The 26,961-nt window shown below is 35.7% G+C and overlaps 2 protein-coding genes across 2 annotated transcripts; both read left to right on the top strand.

Annotated features, from left to right (window-relative positions):
* Window positions 1-1,150: 1,150 nt before the first annotated feature.
* Window positions 1,151-3,116, top strand: LOC132805408 (uncharacterized). Its single transcript, XM_060820333.1, has 5 exons — window positions 1,151-1,628; window positions 1,783-1,935; window positions 2,021-2,074; window positions 2,681-2,773; window positions 3,100-3,116. Exons 1-5 carry the CDS (start codon window positions 1,151-1,153, stop codon window positions 3,114-3,116), a joined length of 795 nt encoding a protein of 264 aa, XP_060676316.1.
* Window positions 3,117-3,212: 96 nt separating this feature from the next.
* On the top strand, window positions 3,213-5,370 carry LOC132799523 (uncharacterized). The gene is made up of 3 exons (XM_060811584.1): window positions 3,213-3,413; window positions 3,511-3,851; window positions 4,029-5,370. Exons 1-3 carry the CDS (start codon window positions 3,281-3,283, stop codon window positions 4,635-4,637), a joined length of 1,083 nt encoding a protein of 360 aa, XP_060667567.1. The 5' UTR covers window positions 3,213-3,280; the 3' UTR covers window positions 4,638-5,370.
* Window positions 5,371-26,961: the final 21,591 nt, after the last annotated feature.

The raw sequence follows: 26,961 nt of genomic DNA on the forward strand, positions 1-26,961 counted from the left end.
TAATTCTATTTTGGAAAAGAACAAGAGAGAGAAAATAAAAAGCAAAAAAGAGCTTGAAATTCTGCTGGAAACTATCAGAAGAGGATGCACGCAGCACCGCCAACAAATCAAAATAAATTGCGAAGAAAGACATGTAGCTTAAAATCTAATGTTAACAATGAATTCATTTTTTCTGAGTAGGTGGATTCAAATTTGATGTGGGAGTCATATTTTAATGTTATGCAGAGATTTCTTTTTTAAATCAATATGATACCCCACGTTTATTAGGGACGATTACAAACACAAGATTCTTTACCTCTCCAATTCAAGAACAATTGGAGTGTACAATAGTCACAATACAAATAATTTAATGACCTGCATATCATTTTGTCATACATTTAGCATGATTTGAACTCAATATAATTCATAAACTATCTAGATTGGAAATGCATTATGAAGTTGTCCCTTCAAAATAAATTAATTAAAGATACAGAGTATGTCAAAATCCAAAAGACTTATTCATTCCTCTGTTCTACAAGCAGAGTATTCTCCACCTAGTGTTTTTAAAAATAAAACAAATAAAAAAATTAAAGCCTCTGTTGGAAGACCACTGATACGCTATCACTCTCTCTTAATTAGTCCAGCTTCAACATTTCAGGCCTTGTTAATTTCTCCTTTATATGGGTGATTTTTAGTGAATGAATGAAATTGTGAAACTGAAAGACATATTCTCTGCTATATAATTCAGAGATTCGTGGAACATTATGGAAGTAATTCTAAGACTAGCTACATATGGGGCATTTATTTGGTGCGCCTGATGTGTTTTCCAAGCATTCTTAAGCAAAAATTTTAGATTTAATAATTTTGTTCCCTACTATAAACAGGCCTTTGTCCTGCTGGCGTTCCCAAAAAATAAAAACAGTACAAATTAATTACCACTGTCTATGAAGCTTAAAGGTATTGGAATAAGATTTTAGATGCCAAAAATTAAAAAAAAGAAAAAGAGTAAAAGAATATGTTGTCTAATTCAATATGCACATATATATATATATATAAATCAAACGGATGGAAGAAGAAACAAAAAACCAATATTGGGGGTGTTTTTGGATATCATTTTAGAATGTCTACTTCTCTGACTGAAAGTGAGAGAAAAAATTTGTACCGAGTGACAATGAAAGGTAAGTGGACAGAAGTAGTGGAAATATACAAGGAAAATCCAAGGGCTCACAAGATGAGGATCGCACACGAAGGTGGTACAGCTTTGCATTTAGTAGTCATACAATGCAGAGAAAAAACTGTTTTAGAACTCGTGCAGGAGATTTCCAAAATTGACAAAAGTGCACTTGAAATCCAAAACGACAGAGGCGATACCCCTCTTCACCATGCAGCTTCAGTGGGGTGTAAAACCATGTGTGAGTACATCGTCGCGGCAGCTAATCCATCGCTGATTGGCATTCGGACCGACAACAAAGAGACTGCTCTATTCATTGCAGCTATTAATGGAAACAAGGATGCTTTCTTGTACCTCCATTCCGTGTGCCCTGCCGCCTCTGACTCTAATTCGCCGGATTATCATCACTACTCTTATACCAGGAGATCCAACAATGGTGACAATATTTTGCATGGTGCAATCAATAACGGGCACTTTGGTGAGTGATTTAATTAATTCTTTGAATTCATTGCTTAAATCTGTATATAGTAATTTTTTTTTTGGATGTAATCTGTATATAATTAAGCATGAGATTTTGTCATCTCATTTAATACGATGGACCTGTTTGCATGCACTTTCATTGATATTGACAGATTTGGCATACCAAATAATTCATTTGTATGAGGATCTTGTTAATTCTGTCAATGAGGAGGGATTAACTCCATTCCATTGTTTGGCCAAGTCATCTGACTTCAAAAGCGGTTCTTATGATGACCTCGCACTATGGAAGAGACTCATTTATCAATGTAAGTGTGTATATATATAAATATATTTTAGCATCATTTATACTCTTCGTTCTTGATCTATATACTTGATTTTTTATTTTGGAAGGTATTGGTGTGAAGGAGCTCAAATTTGAGGATAGGAAGAATGTTGTTCAAAACTGTACGTAAATTATGCATCTTTATTTCTAATTAAAATTATGTTTTAGCTCTTTATTTTATTAATTAAATCTTATGGTTTTTTAGATCTATTATTCTTGTTACTGTACAGTAGGTAACAAATCAATTTAATTTTATCAAAAAAGCAAATCAATTTAATTGGCTGCACTCATAATTATATTAAAAAAATTATAATTTTTAGTAAAGAGAAAATGTATAAATTTATTAGTAGGTAACAAATAAATTCAATTGCTTGCAGTTATTCTCATTTAGATCGATGGATCTTAATCATAGTTAACTAATAAGAAATATTAAAAAAAAAAAACAATAATTTTTTTATAAAGATAGAATATAGAAATTTATGATTAATAGGAAAATGTTCAAACTTTATTGTCCCACAAAACCAAGCTAGTCATAACCTTTTGTTTTCATAATGAAAACTAGCAAATTAAAAAATGAACAAGAAGGAAGCTCAACCTCTGATGTAGAGATCCCGATCGGCGATGAGGATACAGGTTAGCCAACTCCTTTAATTACCTCCCAAAGCGTATTATTATAACTGATAAAAAACACTTGGAATTTAGTTAATATCAATATATATCTTCTCCAGGGTCCCAGTCAACAATTCCTAGCAATGAAATGCAAGGCATATTTCCGACTAGCTATGACAAATTCGTCAAGGTGCTAACCAGTCTTGGAGTAGGTATGCATTTAAATCTATACATTTATGTTAATATCCCCATCTAATATGTATATAGATCCGCGATAACTGCTATCTTATTATATATTGGGGATAGTTTTCTTGAATCAAATTTGTATATATTTGTATGCCATTTTTTTTCCCATCAATTAGACTAATTCAATGGAAAACCATCACATTCTTTATATTAATTTTGGATTGCTTTAAAAATTGAAATTTAAAAATATATTTATAAACTATACATCTTAATGAAATATAAACTGAAAAGAAGGACAAAATATAATTTATATGGATTCATATGAACTTTTGATACATTTTTAAAATTTTAGCATTTGGAGGAATCTAATAGTACATGGAAGGTCTTGATATTGTGGAAATTCTTGTATATTTATATAGAACTAATTTCTTTCTCCAACTAATTAATTTATGTTGAAAGGATTAAAGAGGATAACAAAAATTGCACCGGAGCTACAGGAACTGAAAAAGAAGCATGAATGGTCAGTTCAAATCATGGATGAACTCTTCGAACGTTCTGAATTTATATACAAACACAGAGATGCTGGAATTAAAAGGGGAAAACTATCATCGGAGGAAGAAGACGAACACGATGATATGGAGGAAACATTCAAGTCAGTAGAAAGAGGTAAATAATAATAATAATCACTAATTAAAATGTATGGATCTGAATTGGATTAGTATTATTTATATTTATATATATATATATTGGCCAAATTGAGCAGATAAGAAGCTACCCGAAAAGGAAGAAACTGATGGCATAGCATTAATGGCGGTGAAAAATGGGGTGGTGGAGATAGTTGAGAAATTTCTGAAGGAATTTCCTGCGACCATCCATGATAGGGACAAAGATATGAAAACTATGCTGATATTGGCAGCTGCGAACAGGCATCCCCCAATATACAAGTTATTGACAAAGGAAAATGTTCTCTCTAAAACCACCTTTCTGAGAGCGGATTCACATGAGAACAATGTATTACATGCTGCAGCAAAGTATAATGAAAATAGACCTTGGCCCATTCCTGGGGTTGCTCTGCAAATGCAGTGGGAAATCAAATGGTTTGAGGTATTTATATATAATTCCTATTAATCCATCTAATTATACTTTCTTTTTCTCCAATCCCAATTTTCTTTTTTCTTTTATTTTTTATTTTTTATCGTTCATCTAATTTAGAAACATATGAGATATGGTCGCTCTTCCATATGAATTGTTTTTATATGGGCAATATTATTAATGTTGCAGTTTGTTAAAGCTTCTATACCATTTGGCATCACTTTTCGCCCCAACCTACAAGAAGAGACACCAGAAGAAGTTTTCTCAGAAAGCCACAAGGATCTCGTCGAAAAGGGTAGAGATTGGCTGATCAAAACCTCTGAATCTTGCTCTGTGGTGGCTGCATTAATCGCTGGCGTGGCTTTTGCCACCACCGCTTCCGTCCCCGGAGGTACTCTCGACACAAGTGGCAAACCCATCTTCGAAAAACAACCGGCATTCCAGGTCTTTTCCATCTCATCGCTCATCGCGCTCTGTTTCGCATTCACTGCCTTGGTTATGTTCTTGGCCATCATCACGTCCCGATTTCAGGAAAACGATTTCACTAGGAGCCTTCCTTTGAAGCTTTTACTGGGCTTATCGTCGCTTTTTGTTTCCATTGGGGCCACGTTGGTTTGTTTTTGCACAGGCCATTTTTTCATGATTGGAGACAGACTCAAAAATGCTGCATATCCTGTCTACGCTTTGACATGCTTTCCGGCTTCTATTTTTGCTGCGTTCCAGTTTCCACTCTACATTGATCTTTTGCGGGGTCTTTTCTGGAATCCCTTTAATCATCATCATCGGTGGTTTTTCTGAAGACTCCGTGTTTTTTCACATGGATCATAAATAATCCAGAGTCCTTTGGCCCCAAAAAACTGCTGACATCCAAAATATTCCGAGCTCCATCACTTAGTAGAGTATTTCCATATATATATATATATATAAATTGTTGAAGTGTGGCAATTTTGCCATTTGATGGTGCATGTCACCGGCTAGCATGCACACCTTGGTATCAAATCCTTTCCTTTTATGAGTTTATATTTTTTTGTATGTTTTAAATTGATTCAAGGTATATTTTGATAATGTTTTGTGCCTAAGTTATGTATGCAAAATTATAGGCAAAATTATGCACAAAAGAGTAGGAATGTTATGCTTGAAGTGCCTATGGTGCTGGATTCATAATTTCTAGCAACATAGTTCCACTATTTATCTTATATCTCAGGTTGCAAATGGAGTTTTGGGCTGAAAGTTTGATGGATGTCTACAGACATATAGAGAAGACTATGGTTTAAATTTCAGGTCAAAATGACATGGGAAAGTCCATTTTCTTTTCCAAACAGATTGTTGTATCTGATGGGCCCAATATGCAGAGTATGGGCCAGTTTTGGAGCTGTTTGGCCCATGATCCGGTTCCAGAACTTTCCTAGCTCTTGGAACAATATTTATTGATGACCAAGGATGCTTCAAACCAAGTTTCATAGGCAGATACAAAGGGAAACTAAGTAGGTGAAGCTAGTTTGGTTGTTTACCCAAACTAATTAAACAATAGGAACTTAGTTCAAACCATGTGCCACTTTTGACTATATTTGGAATAGACATGTTGCAGCTGTTTTTGACCTCTTTTGTGTATGAAAAGTTAGGTGTTGACCATTTTACTTTTTAAATTTCAAATACTTTACTCATTTTGTAAGCTCACATGCTTGGCATGTGTGAACTAGTTGTAATTTCAAGCTTATATTGCAAAATGAATGAAATGGCTCTAGATCTAAGCCTCATTTTTCAAAAGCAACGTGGTCCCCTTCTTCTTATCTCTTCTTCAACACCTTAGAACACTCTAGGAACCCTAAAAACCAGAAAACACCATAACCAAAACCTAAAAACACAACTCACACACAACCATTCCCAAGAGCATCACCAAAAGCTTGCTTGTTGCTAACACTTCAAGCTAGCTTGCTCTTGGTCATAACCTTCTCACCCCAACATAAATAATGCAGTGCCAATTGAATACGTCGAAGTCCAAACCATTTGGTTATTGACAGCCCATTTCCACATGTTATTGAACACCTCTACCAAATAATATTATGTTATGTTAAAGTTTATATCTTTGAAAATAATACATATATTTTTTAATATTTTTAGCCTCATCCTATCTAAAATAATATAGGGAAGAAGTCATTTTGTAACAGATTTTCATTTAGATTATTACGTGTTTGCTTATAAGTTTGTACTAATTAAAATAAAATTAATATTGACACGTAAGTAAAATAAGATATACATACAACAACACTTTGAAACATACGTATTTTGTCACTTTTTATAGTACATGTTAAGTAATTAGACTTGTGAACACTAAAGCAGCAGATACTGAAGATACCTGCTGGAAGGAAGGCAATAGATTAATCAACAAGTAAATAAAAAGAGAACTAGCCTCTAGATATATAAATATTTTGTAGCCTCTAGATATATAAATATTTTGTAGACTTAGCATAGTTAATTATTTATTTATACATTCCAATTTATATCATTAATAGAACTAGTTTGTTTACTGATTTATGTAATAGGGTCTTTTGATACATATTTTCTGTAATACTTCAGCTGACTCACTATAATATTCTAGTTACCATTGGATTGGAAGATCAATTTTCTGTAGAAGCTCATTTTGACTTATCCATATTTTTATTATTATTAAATTATTTTATTTTGGTGTATGTTCAAATTAATAAGTAAGTTATATGACTTGCACATGATTTTAGTTTATAAAAAACTGAAATTTATTGTTAGGGCAAGTGAGCAAATACATGTTGTATTTGTGATTATGGTTTTCAGAGATTAAATTGAGAGTGGTTTGAGAGTATTGTGTCCATAGTTACTATTATTACATTGTTTCTGTTTTTCAGGATTATAGATTTAATTTTAATCAATGGATGCATTTGGATTTCAGTATTTTATGTGTTAATAGAATTTTATTATGTATGTTTACGATCCTTAGATTCATAAAACTCTATCACTAGCAACTTCCATTCTCATTTACATATAGTAAACATTTTAAAGGAAAATGGGAGGAAGTGCATGCTTAATATAATCAATTAAGATATAAAAATTAATAATTGAACTAAGGCTCACCAAAGTGCTCCCTACGGATTGCAGCGTGCAGAATAGTTGAGCCATCTCGGCCTCTCTTGGCAAAAGAATAGCAATGAGCCATAGACTCTGAAGCTAAGAATAGGGAATGCAGGTACAAGAAAGCCTCCTTCTTTCCACATAGAACTGCAATGCACAGAGGAGTCTCAGACCTTTTGGTTTCGACACTGATCAGCTAGATGTGGATAATCCTTGGCGATGCACTTAAACATGCATTCTCTTCCCACTGATGCTGCATGATGAAGAGCTGTATATCCTGCTTCATTTTGAACTCTATGTGCTTCTCTGTCTTCATTCAAATTCACTTGCACAAGTTTCGAAACAATCTCTTGTTTGTCTTGTATCACTGCCCATGTAAAGCTGTCCCACCCGTCTGTGTGATCCTCGCTTTGTGATCGCTTGGATCGTTCTCATATATTTTCACTACTTCTTCCCATTTCCTTGCAGCGTCATTTGGAGCAAATTTTCCAATTTTTCACTCTCCACTATAGACGATGAATACAAGGAAGACGACGACTTTGATTTGAAAACCCCCAGTATTGATTATTACTATTAATTGCTTTTTAGTTTCTTATTCCATTGGCCATCTTGTTATCTGTTTATATAGAATAAGAAACCCTGTACTTACTTTTTCCATTGGCAGAAACAGCAATCTCTTACACTTTCTTTGTTGATTAATCCTCATCAAAACATAACCATACACGTAATTATTCTATTCTTTTTTTCTTTCTGGGAGACACCAGCAAGGTACAGAACCCTGTTTATAGTACGCAAGATTAATTAATTAATTAAACAGTTTTTGGACTCTGTTTAATTTAAGAAGACTTTGACATTATTTTAAGTCAAATAATGGTAAATTAATGCAGGTCAATCATAGGATTAGAATTTTCACCGACCATTTATGCTTCTCTTTCAATTCACACATCTTTTCTAGAATGATCTTATCCTTCCTATATATATAAATATTAGTTACATACCTTGCTAGGAATATGCATAATTAGAATGAAATTGTCATCCCATAACATTTTGAATATTAATATATAGATATAAATAGTGTACTTTGGTAGATTTAGTAAATTAAAAAATAATTAATAATGATTTTTCACAAATGTGGGATTTAAATATAATTATGACAAGACCAAGGGTTTTATATGAAAATGGACTATTTTATTTACAGTAATATTTTACCAAAAAAATTTATTTAACAAATGATACATGTTATAAAGTTATTAGTTAACATATTTATATCATTTAAATATGGAAAAGTGAATTGTTAAATAAATAATTGAATTAACAAAATAAATCAATTAAATATTTTCACATTATTTGATAAATAAATTTGATTAATATTGTGATAACTTAGCATTATTATTTTATATAATAATTGCTATAGTTAATTGTGAAAAAATTCAATTGAGATGATAAACATATGTACTGATTACAATCATTTATTGCAATAGAGCTTTATTTGAAAGTTAATAGAAATCAATCTTAACCAAACAATTTGTAAACTGCAACATATCATAGGGCCCCTCGTGAATATATTTTGTTCCTCATATTAATTAATTAGAATTGTGTGAGCTTTAAAGCCGCAGATAATGAAGATAAGAAAAGAATTATTCCATTTTTTTGGTACGCATTAGATTCTCAATTCACATACAGTAAAATTTGTTATTATTCAAGAAAATGTAGAATTTTTTTATTATTCTTTTTTTTTTTTTAAAGTGAGAATGTAATTCGGTTTTGGGGAAAGGGGGGAGAGAGAGAGAGAGGGGAACAAAGAAAAAGCTTGACATTCTTGTAGAAAAACTACCAAAAGAGGATGCACAAGCAACAAATCAAATTACATTGCCATGATTCATAAAATAAATTGACATGAAGCACCTGTAGCTTAAAATCCATTATTAACTATGAGTTAGTTTTTTTGTGTAGGCAGATTCAAATTATACATATAAATATGTACTGAAATTCTTACACACATATGAAACCTATCAGTACATAAGCATTAAAAATTAAATTTAGCATAAGATTTGCACTGTAACAGCCCAGTCCACCCGCATCAAGATATTGTCCTCTTTGGCCCAGGGTTCACTCCCTCTCTCCCCCCTGGCCTCAAGGTTTTGTCAAAACGCGTCCTGAAGGGAGAGGTATCCACAGCCTTATAAAGACCGCTTCGTACCCCTCTCCAACCGATGTGGGATGTTACAATCCTCCCCCCTTGGGGCCCAGCATCCTCGCTGGCACACCGATCCGGGTACTGGCTCCCACGTTGCTTCCTCGATTAAATGATTCCGCCATAAAACTTTAACTAAAGGAATAGTCTTGTTACGTAGTACCTGCTCCTCGCGATCCAAAATCTGCACTGGTTGCTCTACATATGAAAGATCTTCCCTTAATTCTATGTCAGGAGTCTCGAGTACGTGTGATAGGTCTGCAATATATTTCCGTAGCATCGAAACATGATATACGTTGTGCACTCGGGCTAGCTCTTCCGATAATGTTAATCTATAAGCCACGGGGCCAATTCTCTCCGTAATCTGGTAAGGCCCAATATAACGAGGATTCAACTTACCTCGCTGACCAAAGCGTACTACTCCTTTCCAGGGAGATAACTTTAGGAATACCCAATCTCCTACTTCAAATTCCAAATCCTTCCTACACACATCGGCATAACTCTTCTGTCAATCTTGGGCAACCTTCAACCGATCCCGAATGATCTTCACCTTGTCCAAGGTCATTCGTAAATACTTAGATCCAACCGCATTATTCGCTGCAAGGAGTCTCTCTTCTCCTATTTCACTCCAGCACAAAGGTGTCCGACATTGCCTCTCATATAAGGCTTCATACGGGGACATCCCAATACTCGCTTGATAACTATTGTTATAAACAAATTCTATCAACGACAATTGTTCATCCCAGCTACCACGAAAATGTATAACATAAGACCTTACCATGTCTTCTAATGTTTGAATTGTGCGCTCAGCTTGTCCATCAGATTGCGGGTGAAAGGCCGTGCTGTAGTTGAGTCTTGCTCCTAATGCATCCGCCAACTTCCACCATAGTCGTGAAGTAAAACATGGATCTCGATCGGATACGATGGCTAGCGGTACTCCATGAAGACTCACAATACGTTGCACGAACAACTGGGCTAATTTCTCGAGTGAAAAACACTCTCGTACCAGTAGAAAGTGTGCCGACTTCGTAAGACGATCAATGATCACCCAAACACCATCATGTCTCTTGGCATGAGACTGTCAGGACCCATCCAAAATTCCTCACTGAAACCCTGGACAAGCCCTAATCCTAGGGAAATACCACCGAACCTTCCAACGGAAAATCCGGCAGCACCTCCCCTAAGGGTAGGACTAACCAAAAATTTCCTGCACTGAAAATGCACTTCTATATTCATCCCCTTATTCCTCCCACATTACTACAATATAATTCCACAAATTTGCAGCACTCCAAATTATAACAGGGAATTAATGCAGTATTTAATACAATATGTCCAATACAGTATACAGAGCATTATACAAATAAATGTGGAATTAATATAATGACAAATAAGGAAGCAATACAAGATGAAGAGGAAAAAGGGAAGAAATGCTCCTTGGACTTCCGGCAATGAACTGAGACGTCGGGCTCGTCCCGGACGATCAACGTCTCCCGACCTGGACCTAGGGGAACGGAATTTAAAAACGTGAGATGCTAATCATCTCAGTGAGTGACCCTATCTACTGAACACTTTTAATATTAATAATATAATAAATAAAGAAACTTAATTCCAATGCAATTTCAAAATATTTATTTTTAAATCCCAGTTCTGAAATCCCTTGATGCATCGACTATATACCAGTGGCGCCAACAGTACCCAGCGTCCCGAGGTACCGCCAGACAGGAGGTTAAAGAGAGAAACCGGCATACGGTCGCGTGGCGTCCCACTGCGCCGCTGCAAACAGGTGTCCCGGCCATGGAGGGGCGGCCTACTCTCATCCGATGGCAAACACAGGACAACCCCATAAATCACCCGCGCGCTACTCACACCCACCTGCGCGCTAATCACATCCATATATATAGAACACCAGTAAGTGTATGGTGCATCTAAAAATCATAAATCATTGTATTAATTCCACATTTATTTGTATAATGCTCTGTATACTGTATTGGACGTATTGTATTAAATACTGCATTAATTCCCTGTTATAATTTGGAGTGCTACAAATTTGTGGAATTATATTGTAGTAATGTGGGAGAAATAAGGGGATGAATATAGAAGTGCATTTTCAGTGCAGGAAATTTTTGGTTAGTCCTACCCTTAGGGGAGGTGCTGCTGGATTTTCCGTTGGAAGGTTCGGTGGTATTTCCCTGGGATCAGGGCTTGTCCAGGGTTCCAGTGAGGAATTTTGGACGGGTCCTGACATGCAAGCTAAAATTTAATAATTTAATTCCTTTCCAAACAAATTAGTATTTGAACTAATGTTCATCAAACTGCTCCTGACGGATTGCACATGCAGAATAGTTAAACCATCTCGGTCTCTTTTGGCGTAAGCATAGGTAATGCAACTGGTACCCAAAAAAAAAAAAAAAAAAAAACAATTCGTCTTTCCATTTAGAACTGCAATGAATGGAGGAGTCCCAGACCTTTTGCTTTCGAGCCTATCTGGCTCTAGGCGATGTACTTACATATATACATTTTCTCCCCATTGATGCTGCATGATGAAGAGCTGTATAGCCTGCGTCGTTTTGAAAACTCTAAGTGCCTCTTTGTCTTCTTTTCGAAATCACTTGCACAAGTTTTATAAACAGCATTTTCTTTGCCTTCTATCATCGCCGCATGTAAACCTGTCCCACCTGTCTATGTTATCATAGCTTTGTGAGTGCTTGGATCGTTCTCATATTTTTTCACTACTTCTTCCCATTTTCCTTACAGCGTCATCCTGAACAGTCTTTTGGTTATCTGTTTATATTGAATAAGAGACCATGTACTTATTTTTTTCGGATGGTGGAAGAAACAGTCTCTTGCACTCTCTTTGTCAATTAAGCCCCATAAAAATAAAAAATAATAAAAAATGTCACCAGCAAGGTATAGAACTCTGTTTATAGTATGAACGATTAATTAATTAATTATTGACATGCTCTAGTCCCTGATTTAGACAGTTTCAGCTTTATTTTGAGCCAAAAATGGTAAATTAATGCAGGTTAACAATAATTCTTTAGAGTAAATTGTTATTAAGACCATGGTGGCATCCATATATGTTTTGCCAATTTAAATAAATATTTTAATGGACTTATTTTTTAGATTTTAAAATAAAATATTAATATATAATTAAATGATGGTTTTTATTAGTGTTTATCACCATTAATGACAAATTAATAACAACATTCTTTTTTATAATTGGAGGGTCAAATATTGAACTGTCCTATATTGGACTAGATCATTTTATTTAAAATAATTCGGTTCACTTCATATGCACAGCTGTAATATCAACAGCCACATTCCAATTACTCCTTCCTTTCTCAACCCCAAAAGTTACGTGTTCCATTTATTTTAAATTATTATTTTCCCTAACCCGAAACGTAGCACTTCCCAATTATTCCTTCCTCTTTCAACCCAAAAGTTACATGTTACATTTATCTTGTTCCATTTATCTTAAATTATTCTTTTCCTCAACCCGAAACTTAGCACGTTCCATACATATATAGTTGGAGTGATCAAGTTTCCATAGTCATCTAATACTGCCATATATATGGAGGAAAATAAAAATACAAGTTAAAAAAAAAAAAAGCTTTTGAATTCCTTGTGAAAAGCTAATGTCATACTTTATTTAAATAACTATATTTTTCAAGAAAAGTCAAATAAAGTTAAATATGTACCCTTCTTCTAGTTTTTCTTCATTTTGAATAATGATAATATTAATATTCATGGTTGTGAAGCATCTGTATCTCAAAAATCGTTATCCAAAATCTTCTTGATAACAAAATTTTTGTTTTTCTGTGACAGCCCAGACCACCTGTATGTAGATATTGTCCGTTTTGGCCTGAAAAATCCTCTTATAAGCCATGCTTCATTCCCCTTTCCAACCGATGTGGGATTTCACAATCCTCCCCCCTTGGGGCCCAGCGTCCTTGCTGGTACACCGATCCGGGTACTGGCTCTGATATCATCTGTAACAGCCCAGACCACCCGCATATAGATATTGTCTGCTTTGGGTCTGGGGAATCTTCTTACAACCCAGACCTCACGGGTTTAAGACGCATTCCCATGAGGGAGTGTAAAACCGTACGGGCTGGGCCCAAAGCGGACAATATCGTGATTGGGCCTGGTATAACAGCCCAGATCACCCGCATGAGATATTGTCCACTTTGGGCCCAGCCCGCACAGTTTTGTCAAAACGCGTCGCAAGGGAAAAGTATCCATATCCTCTTTTAAGGCATGCTTCGTTCCCTTTTCCAACCGATGTGGGATCTCACAATTCTCCCCCCTTGGGGCCCAGCGTCCTTGCTGGCACACCGATCCTGGTACTGGCTCTAATACCATCTGTAACAGTCCAGCCCAGACCACCCGCATGCGATATTGTCCGCTTTGGGCCCAGCCCGCACGGTTTTGTCAAAACGCATCGCAAGGGAAAGGTATCCACACCCTCTTTTAAGGCATGCTTCGTTCCCCTTTCCAACCGATGTGGGATCTCACACCTGGGATGCCCGTACCCGTGGGACTGGTAGGTCGAGGTTGTAAGAGGATTCCTCCTAACCATTACAACGCGTTCCCATGAGGGAAAGTAAAACCGTGCGGGCTGGGCCCAAAGCGGACAATATCGTGATTGGACCTGGGATGCCCGTGCCAGTGGGACTGGTAGGTATGGGTTGTAAGAGGATTCCCCCTAACCATTACGACGCGTTTTGATAAAACCTTGAGGGCTAGATTATAAGAGGATTTTCCAAGCCTAAAGAGGACAATATCAGACGCGGGTGATCTGGGCTATTACATTTTCATCAATAATTTATATAAATATATGATGAATATATAAATAATTATTTGAGTATTAATTCTTCATGATTTTTTACTATGCGTATAGTTTATGGATGCCGAGCCTCGTAACAAAGGCTTGTAACCAAGTACAGCATATGGATGCTTATAAGCAGTTACATTACAAGCTACATGACATTAATTTGGTGTCCTTTCAAAATTCAAAACCCCTTCCTAAAGCAAAACTGTCAGGTTCCAAAAACTGTTTAGTTATTCCATCATACAAAATATAAACAGGGTTTAATATCATTGTCGTGTACTCTAATATATATACATATATATATATATATAAAAGAAAGAGAATAAAATAATAGTACATGGCCAAATTATTATAGAGGACTTTTCTAGCACTGAACAAATAGGGTAGGACTAGTATATATATACCATATTAAAATGGCCAAATCCAGAGGAATATATGTTCAAATTAAGTTGATTAATTTGAGTGTTTTAGAATGTCGTCTTCCTCGTTTGTAATTGATGAGAGCAAGAACATGGAAGATCTGTTTCAAGTTGCCTTAAGAGGCAAGTGGGGAGAAGTAGAGAAAATAGATGAGAAGGATCCAAGGTCTTACAAGTTGAAGATCACAAGGATGAGTGGTACACCTCTACATACAGCAGTGGCAGAAGAGAAAGAGAGTGTTGTTAAGCTCGTGAATGAGATCTGCAAAAACGACATCGGAGCACTGAAAATAGAGAACGACGGAGGGTATACCCCTCTACATCATCCAGCGTCCGTTGGCTGAGGCCGATCCTTCACTGCTTGGAATCCGTACCAAGAACAAAGACACTCCTCTCTTCATTGCTGCTCTACATGGAAAGATGGATGTTTTTCTCTACCTACATTCAGTGATCATTTGCTCCTCCTCCTCTTCTGAGTACGATAATACTAGGAGACTCACCGACAGCGAGACTGTTCTACATGTTGCAATTGCTCATGAGTTCTTTGGTATGCGTTATAATTTCACTTTTAATTCAATAATTTCGCTTTCAAATAATTCACTTGTATAAGAATCTTTGTGATTCTATGAATGAGCAAGGGTTAACTCCACTCCATGTTTTGGCCACTTAGTCATCTGCCTTCGCCAGTGGTACTTACCTTCTACGATGTAAGAGAAATGTAAGTACTAGATTTTTATGTTGAACCACGGCCATGTTTAATTATGCATCTATATATACTCTATATATATATCTATAATTTTATAACATTGTGGAAATTTACAACTTAAATAACTTGTGGAACAAGTGTTTTTAATTAGTTTCAAAAATAATGTTTTTGCTTAACGTGCAAGTTGATTACTTCTTTTATTCACTCTGTTGCATTGCTAATGCACATTCTAAACAAAAGTTTTATCACATTAGTAATGAATATCAATATAATAATGAAAAAATTGCCCCAAATGTCAACATTTTAATATATATATTTTGGTTAGATTGCACATTAGGTCATTGAATTTAAAACGTTTTCATATTAAGCTTTCAAGTTACACGTCAGTCCATGTTCCAAAATTGATTCTCAAACTAAAAGAAAATTTAAAAAGTGAAAAAATTTATACTATATCATTTCTTTTAATTTTTCTCTCTACTCCTCACATGTAGAACCAACATTTTTAGACTCATTTTTGGATCTTTACATGTATTATTTTATTTTATTTTATTTTATTTTGCCAGTAGTCTTTTTATTTATTTATTGAAGTGTACTTATTGAGTTTTGATTTAGAATCCTAGTGATCTTTTCTTTGATATAAAATTGAATTATCCATCCCTTAATGAGCCCAATCATGTCCCAAGATGATTTAAAAAAATATTTATCAAATATTTTGATACATTGAACACTCATTTATATATATATGTGTGTGTGTGTGTGTAATTATCATTTCTGTATTATGTAGCTAATTTGTTTTTGTGGAGTTAATGAGTTTTTAAAAGGAACAAAGATAATAAAAGAGTTACTAACGGAGCTGGTGGAACTGAAACAGAGGGATAAAGAGCAACTACCATATCCGCATGACTGCGATCTGAAAACAGTAGTTTTTATATGATACAAGTTTCACAATGGATGTTGGGGGAGGGAAAAAAAGGCGATGATCAAAATCTAAAAGATGAAACAGAGGGAAAGAAAGGCGATGTTCAAAAGGTCAAAAATGAAAGAGTCAAATTACTTGCGGCAAAATGAAACAGTCACAATGGTCGTTTTCTTATCTCTTCACTGTGTATATATAGAATAAAGAACCCTTTACCTACTTTATTCCAACGGCAGAAACTGTCTTTTATACTGTTTCTTAAGTAACCCTCATAAACCAGCCATCATTATTTTATTCTGATGTGATTCTTTTTGGGAACACCGGCAGGGTTCTGTTTATAGTACAGAAGAATAATTCATTAATTAAATAGTTTTTAGACCCTTTTTGAAAAGGCTTTGATATACAGAGACAACCTGGAGGCAATCTCCATTCTTCATTCAAATCATCTAAATGATTTTAAAAAGAAAAAAAGAAAAAAAAAGGAAAAAAAAAAAAAGGAGATCTTGTTTGGATGGGTCAAATATATATATATATATACACACATTTATATTTATATAATAACATCCCGGATTTAAATAGTTTATGCATTCTTTTGAAGTCAAATAGGTAAATGCAGGTCAATCTCCAGATGAGATCACATATTGAGTCATACATAACAATAACAATAATTCTTTACAATTGGAGGGTCAGTTTGAAAGTTTTCAAATTATATAAATGTGGAACTGTAATAAATTGGAGTAAATTATTTTAATTTTATCCAATAAAAATTTTAAACAATCCAGTCCAGTTCTTCAATATAGTCCAACATCCCAAGAAATCAAGAGTGACATTCCAATTAATTCCTTCCTCTCTCAACGAAAAAGTTACCCCGCCCGAAAGTTTATACTTTCCTTACATATTACATAGTTAGATTTTGATCAAGTTTTCCACAAGCATCTAATACCGCAAGATATCAGGAGGAAACGAACAAGTAAAAAGTTATTTACCAAAAGCGAACAAGTAGGGGTATCTTAGAGGACCTCTACCAAAGAAAGAAGTCAGATGGCAATGATCGGGTGATAACCCTTATGTCCGAATTTGATTATGCTTAATGCTAAAATCCACTCCCTAATTTCAGAGATTGAAATTCTGCTGGAAACTATCAGAAGAGGATGCACGCTGCACCGCCAACAAATCAAAATAAATTGCGAAGAAAGACATGTTGCTTAAAATCTAATATTAATAATGAGTTCATTTTTTCTTGGTAGGGGGATTCAAATTTGATGTGGGAGTCATATTTTAATGTTATGCAGAGATTTCTTTTTTAAATCAATATGAAATCCCACGTGTATTAAGGACGATTACAACACAAGTTTCTTTGCCTCTCTTATTTTCTTGCTTCTTTAGAAAGAAATCCTCTGTTTTAAAAATTCAAGAACAATTGGAGTGTACAATAGTCGCAATACAAATAATTTAGTGACCTGCATATCATTTTGTCCTACATCTAGCATGATTTGAACTCAATACCATTCACAAACTATCTAGGTTTGAATTGAACTATAAATTTGTCCCTTCAAAATGAATTAATTAAAGATACAGAGTATGTCAAAATCCAAAAGTCTTATTCATTCCTCTGTTCTACAAGCAGGGCATTCTCCACCCAATGTTTTTAAAAATAAAAAATTAAAACCTCTGTTGGAAGACTACTAATACGCTACCACTCTTTCTTAATTAGTCCAGCTTCAACATTTCAGGCCTTGTTAACGTTTTTTTTATATGGGTGATTTTTCAGTGAATGAATGAAATTGCGAAACTGAAAGACATATTCTCTGCTTTGTAATTCAGAGATTCATGGAATATTATGGAAGTAATTCTAAGACTAGCTACATGTGGGGCATTTATTTGGTAAGCCTTTTTCTTTTTCTGGTGTGCTCTCCAAGCATTCTTAAGCAAAACTTTTAAATTTAATAATTTTGTTCCCAACTATAAACAGCCCTTTGTCCTGCTGGCGTTCCCAAAAAATAAAAACAGAACAAATTTATTGCTCCTGTTGATGAAGCTTAAACGTATAGGAATAGGATAAAAATAAATAAATAAATAAAAGGAATATGATTGTCTAATTCAATATGCATATATATAAACCAAATGGATGAAAGAAGAAACAAAAGTTGACTGTAACACCCCGTCCCAAATTGCACCGAAATCCGTGCACGTTGATCGAGGTTGACCGTTGACCGAGCGGGTCAAAAGTTGACTTTTGCTCCAGTTGGAATTTTGAGTTGACCAAGGTACCGTGGCGAAGTGCACGATGCCCTAAGTTCATAGACTGGTAGCACGTCGAAAACGGAGTTACGGTTTGAAAGTTATGAGCAAAACAAGTTGCGGTCTAAACTGTCCAAGGGGTGCTGGAGTTGACTTTTTATTTATGGGGAAATGAGCTTTGACTCGTGCATGGTTGTGAAGTGCTCGTCGATACGAGTTCACAGACTAGCAGCACGCTTAAAACGGACATCCGGTTAAAAAGTTATGGACGTTTGAAGTTTACCGGATACCGTAATATTTTAATGTTTTTGGGTCGGTGAACAGTGAAATGCCACATGGCATGAACAGTGTCACACAGGGGTTTTTATTTGATAAAATTCTCGGGGAAGAGAGAGAAAGAGAGAGAGAGTCCGTCGGCCGCCGAAATGTTTTCAACTATTCCAGCCGATCTATAGTACACGCGCCGGCCAGAAAGTTTCCCCTCCCCATTTCTGGCAAAACCTCCAAGTTTCACGGCGATTGGTCGCCAGACGCACCCGGATCGGACGTCCGAAGATCGGCGGCGAGTTTTTCCCCTCCACCGCCGGCCACCGCAAATCGACCCACTTCCGGCCATTTTCCGACAACACGCGCAGTACACCCTTGATCCTCTCCTCAAGTCCAGCCAACCCACCAAAAATCACGGCCATCGGACCACCGACGCGCGGGGATCGGAGCGTTTTCCGGCGAAGGGCCGAAAAACTTTAAACCGTGATTTCTCCGTCGTCCGGCCTCCGTTTTGCTCACCGCCGGTCCCGTTGGATTGCTCTTCTCACGATCTATAAGTCTGCAAAATTTCACGACCAACGGCCACCGCACGCGCCGCCGCCGGCGACGATTGCCGGTGACCGCAGCGGCTAGCCGGAAAGTACTGTTCCGGCGAGTACCCAGTTTTCCGGCCGGCTCCAGTCCACTGTGTTTGACCTCTTGAACCTGAATCCGGCATCCGTTTCCACCAATTCGCGATGGTTTGGGAGAATTGCGGAGCCGAAACCCGAAAAGCTTTCCGGCGAGATTCCGACCCCGTCGGGTCCGATCACCGGAAAGTAAGACCGAATCCGTGATCCTCATCACGTGAGCTTGGATTCGGTATATAACTCGTAACCTTTAGATATCGCTTGGTGTTCGCTCCCTGGGTACCCATTTGGGAATTACCCGAATAAAATATTAATATTTTTGGTTTGTGCACTGTGGTTGTTTAGGTGCGCGTACGAGTGGCGGAGTTGATCCCGAGGAGGATCTTAGTTGATTTGCATGCTCAAGGTGAGTGACCCACCTTCAAAAATTATTTTGGGCAATTAATTATATTTAATTGGTATTTAAATTATGCTCATGTGGTGTGATTTATTTATGAATTATATTGTGGTTTAATTTATTATGCATGAGCAAGGTGTATTTTGGTAGTATTTGTATGTGGTTTTTAAAATTGATTTTCCGGGCATAATTGGGTTAAATATTTTATGAAAATATTTGGTTAAATTTTATAAATTATGCCCGCGGTATTTTTATGGTTGCATCTCGTACTTTGAGAAAATTGTGGTTTGTTGGTTATCAATGTTTCGTACCGGGTTCTTGAATAAAAATATGTGGGATGGTAAGTGTGAGAATTTAATGTATTTCCCACGGTGGTTTTTGGAAAAACGGTACGATTGGTTAATAATGTTTATTTTTAGACGCACTCATACAGTATTGGTGTTCTGGTGTATGGTGTATGGACACGTGGTAGCACGCGGTTATCATGTGGTTTAGTGTGCGGTTATTACTTCACCCGTGAGTTGCCATTGGACCGTAGGCAGGCAAGTTTGTTATTGGCCACAGCCGCCCCCCTCCTTAGCCGGGTTGATGGTTTTAGCAGCGGTACTGTCGGGACGCCGAAGTGACCGTTGCAGGTTTCTCTCTTTAACCCCCCCGCCAGTCGGTGCTCAGGACGCTGGGTATCGGAGGGCATCACCGGTATATGGTGTGGTGCGTCGGTGTAAATTGCAAATAATGTTTTAAACCTCAAAGGTGTTCAAAATTATTTACTATAATTTATTACATTTTAATTATATATTGGGGTATGTATTTATTTAATTATTGTTTATCAAGTGGTTTAATCCCTTGGTTTTCGGGAGGTATGTACATTGGGTTTTGCGAAAAGGTTTTAAAAAGGGAACATTTCAAACGGAGTGATTGGTAAGAGTTTTGAGGGAAATTATTATTTTCCAACAGTTATTATTATTTATTTATTAATTGTTGGTATTTGTTCTATTCCTTAATTGTTATTATTATTATTTTATTATTATTAAAAGTGTTCAGTAGTTAGGGTCACTCACTGAGATGATTAGCATCTCACACTCTTAAATTCCGTTCCTTTAGGTGCAAGTGGTGATAGAAGTTCTTCCGGAGCGAACCAAGTTTTCCGCTGCTGTTGTGTTTCGAGAAGTACTTCTGTACTCTTTCATTTCAGTGTATTATTTCTTTCAGCCTTGTTGTATTCTGTTGTTTAGCACTTCTTAAAGCTCTGTATACTATTGGGATACTTCTGTTTTTATTTATGCACTGGACTGTTGTTGTTTTTGAGAAGTGCTGAAATTTGTGGAACAATTTGTAGTATTGTGGGAGGAATAAGGGGATGTTTTTTTTGAAGTGTGTTTTCAGTGCAGGTGATTTGTGGTAAGTAAATTCCTTAGGGGAGGCTCTGCCGGATTTTCCGTTGGAGGGTCCGGTAGGGTTTCCCTGGGATCAGGGCTTGTCTAGGGTTCCGAGGAAGGAATTCTGCACGGGTCCTGACATCTACGCCTCAAAGTGAGAGCGAAAGCTTGTACCGAGTGACAATGCAAGGTAAGTGGGAAGAAGTAGTGAAAATATACGAGAAAAATCCAAAGGCTCAAGAGATGAGGATCACACACGAAGGTGGTACAGCTTTGCATTTGGCAGTCATAGAATGCAGAGAAGAAACTGTTTTAAAACTCGGATCGGTGTGCCAGCGAGGGCATTGGGCCCTAAAGGGGGTGGATTGTGAGATCCCACATCGGTTGGAAAGGGAAACGAAGCATGCCTCATAAGAGGGTGTGAATACCTTTCCCTTGAGAGACCTTTTAAAACCGTGCGGGCTAGACCCAAAACGAACAATATCTCATGCGGGTGGACTGGGCTGTTGCACTCAACCTTAGATGTAGAGATCCCGATCAGCGATGAGGTTACAGGTTAGCCAACTCCTTTAATTACCTCCAAAAAGTATTATTAGAACTGATAAAAAACACTGGGAATTTAGTTAATATCAGTATATATCTTCTACAGGGTCCCAGTCAACAATTCCTAGCAATGAAATGCAAGGCATATTTATGGAATTCGTCAAAGTGCTAATCACTCTTGGAGTAGGTATGGGTTTAAATCTATACATTTATGTTAATATCCCCATCTAATATGTATATAGATCTGTGAGAAAGAGTTATCCTATTATATACTGGGGGATAGTTTTCTTGAATCAAATTTGTATATAAATTTATGCCCTTTTTTTTTTTTCTTATCAATTAGATGGTTCCAATGAAAAATCATTACAATCTTTATTATTAGTTTTGAATTACCTTAATTAAGCTTTAAAAATATATTTGTAGAGTACAGAGCTTAATAAAATTTAAACTGAAGGAGGACAAAATGTATTTTATGGATTGATATAAACTTCTAATATATTTTTAAATTTGTAGCATTTAAAGCAATTTAATAATAAAAATAAAGGAAGGTTTGATATTGCGAAAATTTTTATATGTCTATATAGAACTAACTTCTTTCTCCAACTAATTAATTTATATTGAAAGGAACAAAGAGGATAATAAAAACTGTACGGGAGCTACAAGAACTGAAAAAGAAGCATAAATGGTCAGCTCAAGTCATGAATGAACTCTTCAAACGTTCGAAATTTATATACAAACACATAGGTGGTGGAATTAAAAAGGGAAAACTATCATTGGAGGAAGAAGACGAAGATGATGATATGGAGGAAACTTTCAAGTTAGTGAAAGAAGGTAAATAATAATAATAATAATTACTAATTAAAATGTATGGATTTGAATTGGATTAGTATGATTTATATACAATATTGGCCAAATTGAGCAGATGAGAAGCTACCCGAAAAAATGGCAAAAGCTGATAACATCGTATTAATGGCGGTAAAAAATGGGGTGGTGGAGATAATTGAGAAATTTCTGGAGGTATTTCCTGCGGTCATCCATGATAGGAGCGCAGAAATGAAAAATATACTGATATTGGCAGCTGAGAACAGGCATCCCAACGTATACAATTTATTGATAAAGAAAAATATTCTCACTGAGACACCTTTCTGAGAGTGGATTTAAACGAGAACAACGTATTACATGTTGCGGCAACGTATAAGAAAGATAAACCTTGGCCCATTCCTGGGGTTGCTCTGCAAATGCAGTGGGAAATCAAATGGTTCGAGGTATTTATATATATATAATTCCTATCAATCTATCTAATTATACTTTCTTTTTCTTCCAATTCCAATCTTTTTTTTTTTTTTCCCCCATGATTGATAAGATATCATCTCATCTAAAAGCATATGCGATATGTCTCTCTTCCATATGAATTGTTTTTAAATGGGCAATATTATTAATATTGCAGTTTGTTAAAGCTTCTATACCAGCTGGCATCACTTTTTGCCTCAACCAAGCCGGTGAGACACCAGAAGAAGTTTTTTCAAAAATCCACGAGGATCTCATGAAAGAAGGCAGAGATTGGCTCATCAAAACCTCTGGATCTTGCTCTGTGGTGGCTGCATTAATCGCTGGCGTGGCTTTTGCCACCTCCGCTGCCATCCCCGGAGGTACTCTCGACACAAGTGGCAAACCCATCTTCGAAACACAACCGGCATTCCAGGTCTTTTCCATCTCATCGCTCCTCGCGCTCTGTTTCTCAGTCACTGCCCTGGTTATGTTCTTGGCCATCATCAGGTCCCGATTCCAGGAAAAAGATTTCGATACGAACCTTCCTGTGAAGCTTTTACTGGGCGTATCGTCGCTTTTTGTTTCCATTGCGGCCATGTTGGTCTGTTTTTGCACAGGCCATTTTTTAATGATCGGAGATAAACTCAAATATGCTGCTTATTCGGTCTATGCTTTGACATGCTTTCCGGTTTCTATTTTTGCTGCGGCTCAGTTTCCACTCTACATTGATCTGTTACGGACTACTTTCAAGAATCCTTTTGAACATTTGAGTCGATACAAAGTATGAGATTCATATTCTACTCACCCAATATAGAGCTCAGGATATCCTGTACGTCGTCAGTCTTTTGGTGTCAAAAGATTGCATTTTATCACATGGACTACAAAAAATCGTCAGTCATCACTTAGTAGAATATTTCCATATATATATATATATATTGCAGTTTTATTGCATTTGAATACGTCCAAGTCCAAGTCATTTGGTTATTGACAGCCCATTTCCACATGTTGAATACTTCTACCAAATAATATTATGTTATGTTAAAGTTTATGTCTTTGCAAATAATGTTTTTTCTTAATATTTTTAGCCTCATCCTATCTAAAATAATATAAAATATAGGGAAGAAGTCCTTTTGTAACAAATTTTCACTTGGACTATTATGTATTTGCTTCTAAGCTTATATTACTTATAATAAAATTAATATTAACATATAACTAATTAGTTTTACCATTTGAATTAATAAGATATAATCGAGAATTATTTATCACATGATAAATTTTAAAAAAATTTAAATATTCAAATAGAACTTATTTATCTAACAGTTTTATAGGTGATAGGCCCAATATTGTTAACTTGGTGAGGCCTAACAACTTTGTAACTCCATTTTAATATTATAGTATGCCAATTTTGTATCTATCCAATATATTTAATATATACGCATACATATACTTTTATAGTAAGAAAATCAAAACCAAAACAACCTTGATATAAGAGATGTGATACTTTGGAAAAAAAAAACTCAATATTATTAACGAGAAGAACCAGTGGTTAAATACAATTTACACGAGATGCAGTTACAAGAGATAAATACACAACTCCTAAAAACTTGCTATACACAATCTTAACAACAGATAAGTTATTCGTAAAATAAGATATACATACAGCAACATTATTAAGACAATATTCTATCACTAGAGATGACAAGTGTTCTATCATTCTCAAGCAGTATTTTACATTTTGAAACATACGTATTTTGTCACTTTTTATAGTACATGACAATACTTGTGAACACTAAAGCAGCGGAAACTGAAGATACTTGCTGGGAGGAAGGCGATAAATTAATCAACTAAATAAGAAGAGGAATAGCAACTTCCCTTCTCATTTACACATAGTAAACATTATCATTTACATATAGTAAACATTTTAAAGGAAACCTGGACAAGTTTGTCCGGAAAGGCCTCAGTCTATATGTAATTAGGTGCCTTTTTACATATAATTGGTGCTTGATTAAATGAAAACCGAAGTCTTCCGGACAAAATTTATCTGAATCTTCTAAATGAGAGTAACCATGTTTGTGCGCATAAATCTTAGAATTGTATACATATATATATATATATATATGGAATATTATATGCAATTGCATATATATATGTATATATATGCCTTGCAGTTTGTGAAAGACTATACTGAATGTCTCTCTCTGCCACAACAACAACCACGAGACCGCAGAAGGAGTCTTCTCAAGAACCCATGAGGAACTCCTCAAAGAAGGAACAGAGTGGCGATAAAACCTCGGAATCTTGTTCTGTGGTGGCTGCACTAATCTCCGGTGTCAATTTGCCACCTCGGCCGCCATACCAGGAGGTACTGTGGACACTAGTGGCAAACCAATCTTCGAAACACGACCAGCTTTCGAAATCTTCTTCATGGCATCTCTGATAGTCCTCTGCTTGTCATGCACTGCCTTGTTCATGTTCCTCGCCATCATCAGGTCTCGCTTCCAGGAGAAAGATTTCAATAACGACCTGCCGGGGAAGCTTTTGCTGGGCTTAACATCCCTTTTCGCTCCATCGGCTCCATGCTGCTTTATTTTTGCGCATGCCACTTCTTAACGGCTTGTCCGGCAGGTCGTCCATAGACTTAAATACGCAGCTTGTCCAGTATATGCTCTCACATATCTTCCCGCTTCCATTTCCGCTGCAGCTCGGTTTCCACACTACTTTGATCTTGTTTGGACTACTTTCAAGAATCCTTTTCACCATTTGCAACAATACAAGTAATTAAATTGTTTAGTTTACTTGAGGATGGAAAGCAGTATTGCTTCTTTTTTTTTTTTTTTTTTTAAGGAAAAAAAAAGTTTTACTAATAGGTAAATAATTGTTTGCCTACAGGCACTTGATTAGTTATGATGTATATTCTTTTGTATCCAAAATTTATTATAAACATCCATGTGAACTCTTGTCTTTTTATTTTATTTTTTTCTACAAGCAATAATAATAAGAATAAAGATTGTTATTAGTGGACCGAGATCTTCTATCTCCAATTGTATGTCACACTGCCCTTCCCTTCAATGAATGCTTGCCATGTCATATAAAAAAATTCTACGACTTATTTAATTTCTTTTGCGGTTAGTTTCTTCCTTTCATTTCAAATCACCAAAACACATTTTCTTTTATTCAAAGATCAAAAGGAAGAAAGGGAAAAAAAAAAAAAAAAAAAAAAAAGGTCGCCATCTTTGTGGGTGCTTTTTTTTATTTATTTTTTATTATTATATATATATATGTATATATATATATTTTTTTTGCTTAAAGCTACGGATCCTAGTTGAATCTATAACGAGAAATTAAAATATGTATGGATCATTTGATTTATATTTCATCTGAGCTTGTTCTAATCCTTCCTCATCAGTTAGATGCCTTAGGACTCACCGCCCTGTAGCTGCCTGGACTAAACTTAAGAATGCCAGTTAATTATCGATGCCAGGATCTTCCTTCCTCTAAGTTCTAAGCACACTTGCAGCAAAGGCTAGCCACCAAGTAGCCAATTTCCCCAATAGCCCCCCAAGCCTTTTGAATCTATGGTGAAGAAAAATGTCCAAACAAGCCATAATAATGAGGAAATGTTCTTTTAAAAAAAAAAAAAAAGTCAAACAACTCTGTTGATAAAACATGAAATATGCTGGTAAATACACCAGACAGAAAATGAACATAAAGTATTAAGAAATTTTTTTGTTAAAACATTCATATCTCATTTCTTCATACATTAATTCATTAAGATTTACAAAGCTATTTAAACTATAACATAATTTCAGAAACTATGAATGTGGACTTAGAACAATAATTACATATCACACTCCTAGAAGTCTTAATACATGCATACATGCATCTATGTCTATAAAACTTATCAACTTCATAATAATTAAACCTTATCTTCAAGATACATAGAATAATTCTCAACTAACATTCTCCTCCTTGGGAATTGTTCCATGTACCCCCAACATGTTTCTCATACGCTCAAACTTTGCCTTTTGAAGACTTTTGATTAAAGCATCTTCTACTTGAGCTTCAGAAGGACAATAATTCAACTTGATTTCCTTATTAGCCACCATCTCCCTTGTAACATGAAACTTGACTCGAATATGCTTGACAATGCCATGAAGAACTATATTTTCAGCTAGAGAAATGGCAAATTTGTTGTCCACATTAATAACCATAGGTGATCTTTCATTTAT

Source organism: Ziziphus jujuba, chromosome 9, assembly GCF_031755915.1.
Source record: "Ziziphus jujuba cultivar Dongzao chromosome 9, ASM3175591v1".
NCBI lineage: Eukaryota > Viridiplantae > Streptophyta > Magnoliopsida > Rosales > Rhamnaceae > Ziziphus > Ziziphus jujuba.

Excerpts from the sequence above, each read along its gene's own strand:
- LOC132805408 (XM_060820333.1), top strand. The coding sequence starts at position 1,151 with ATGAAAGGTAAGTGGACAGAAGTAGTGGAAATATACAAGGAAAATCCA. Across the intron at positions 1,629-1,782 it reads AATCAATAACGGGCACTTTG|ATTTGGCATACCAAATAATT; the intron begins GTGAGTGATTTA and ends TGATATTGACAG. Across the intron at positions 1,936-2,020 it reads GAAGAGACTCATTTATCAAT|GTATTGGTGTGAAGGAGCTC; the intron begins GTAAGTGTGTAT and ends TTATTTTGGAAG.
- LOC132799523 (XM_060811584.1), top strand. The coding sequence starts at position 3,281 with ATGGATGAACTCTTCGAACGTTCTGAATTTATATACAAACACAGAGAT. Across the intron at positions 3,414-3,510 it reads ATTCAAGTCAGTAGAAAGAG|ATAAGAAGCTACCCGAAAAG; the intron begins GTAAATAATAAT and ends CAAATTGAGCAG. Across the intron at positions 3,852-4,028 it reads GGGAAATCAAATGGTTTGAG|TTTGTTAAAGCTTCTATACC; the intron begins GTATTTATATAT and ends TTAATGTTGCAG.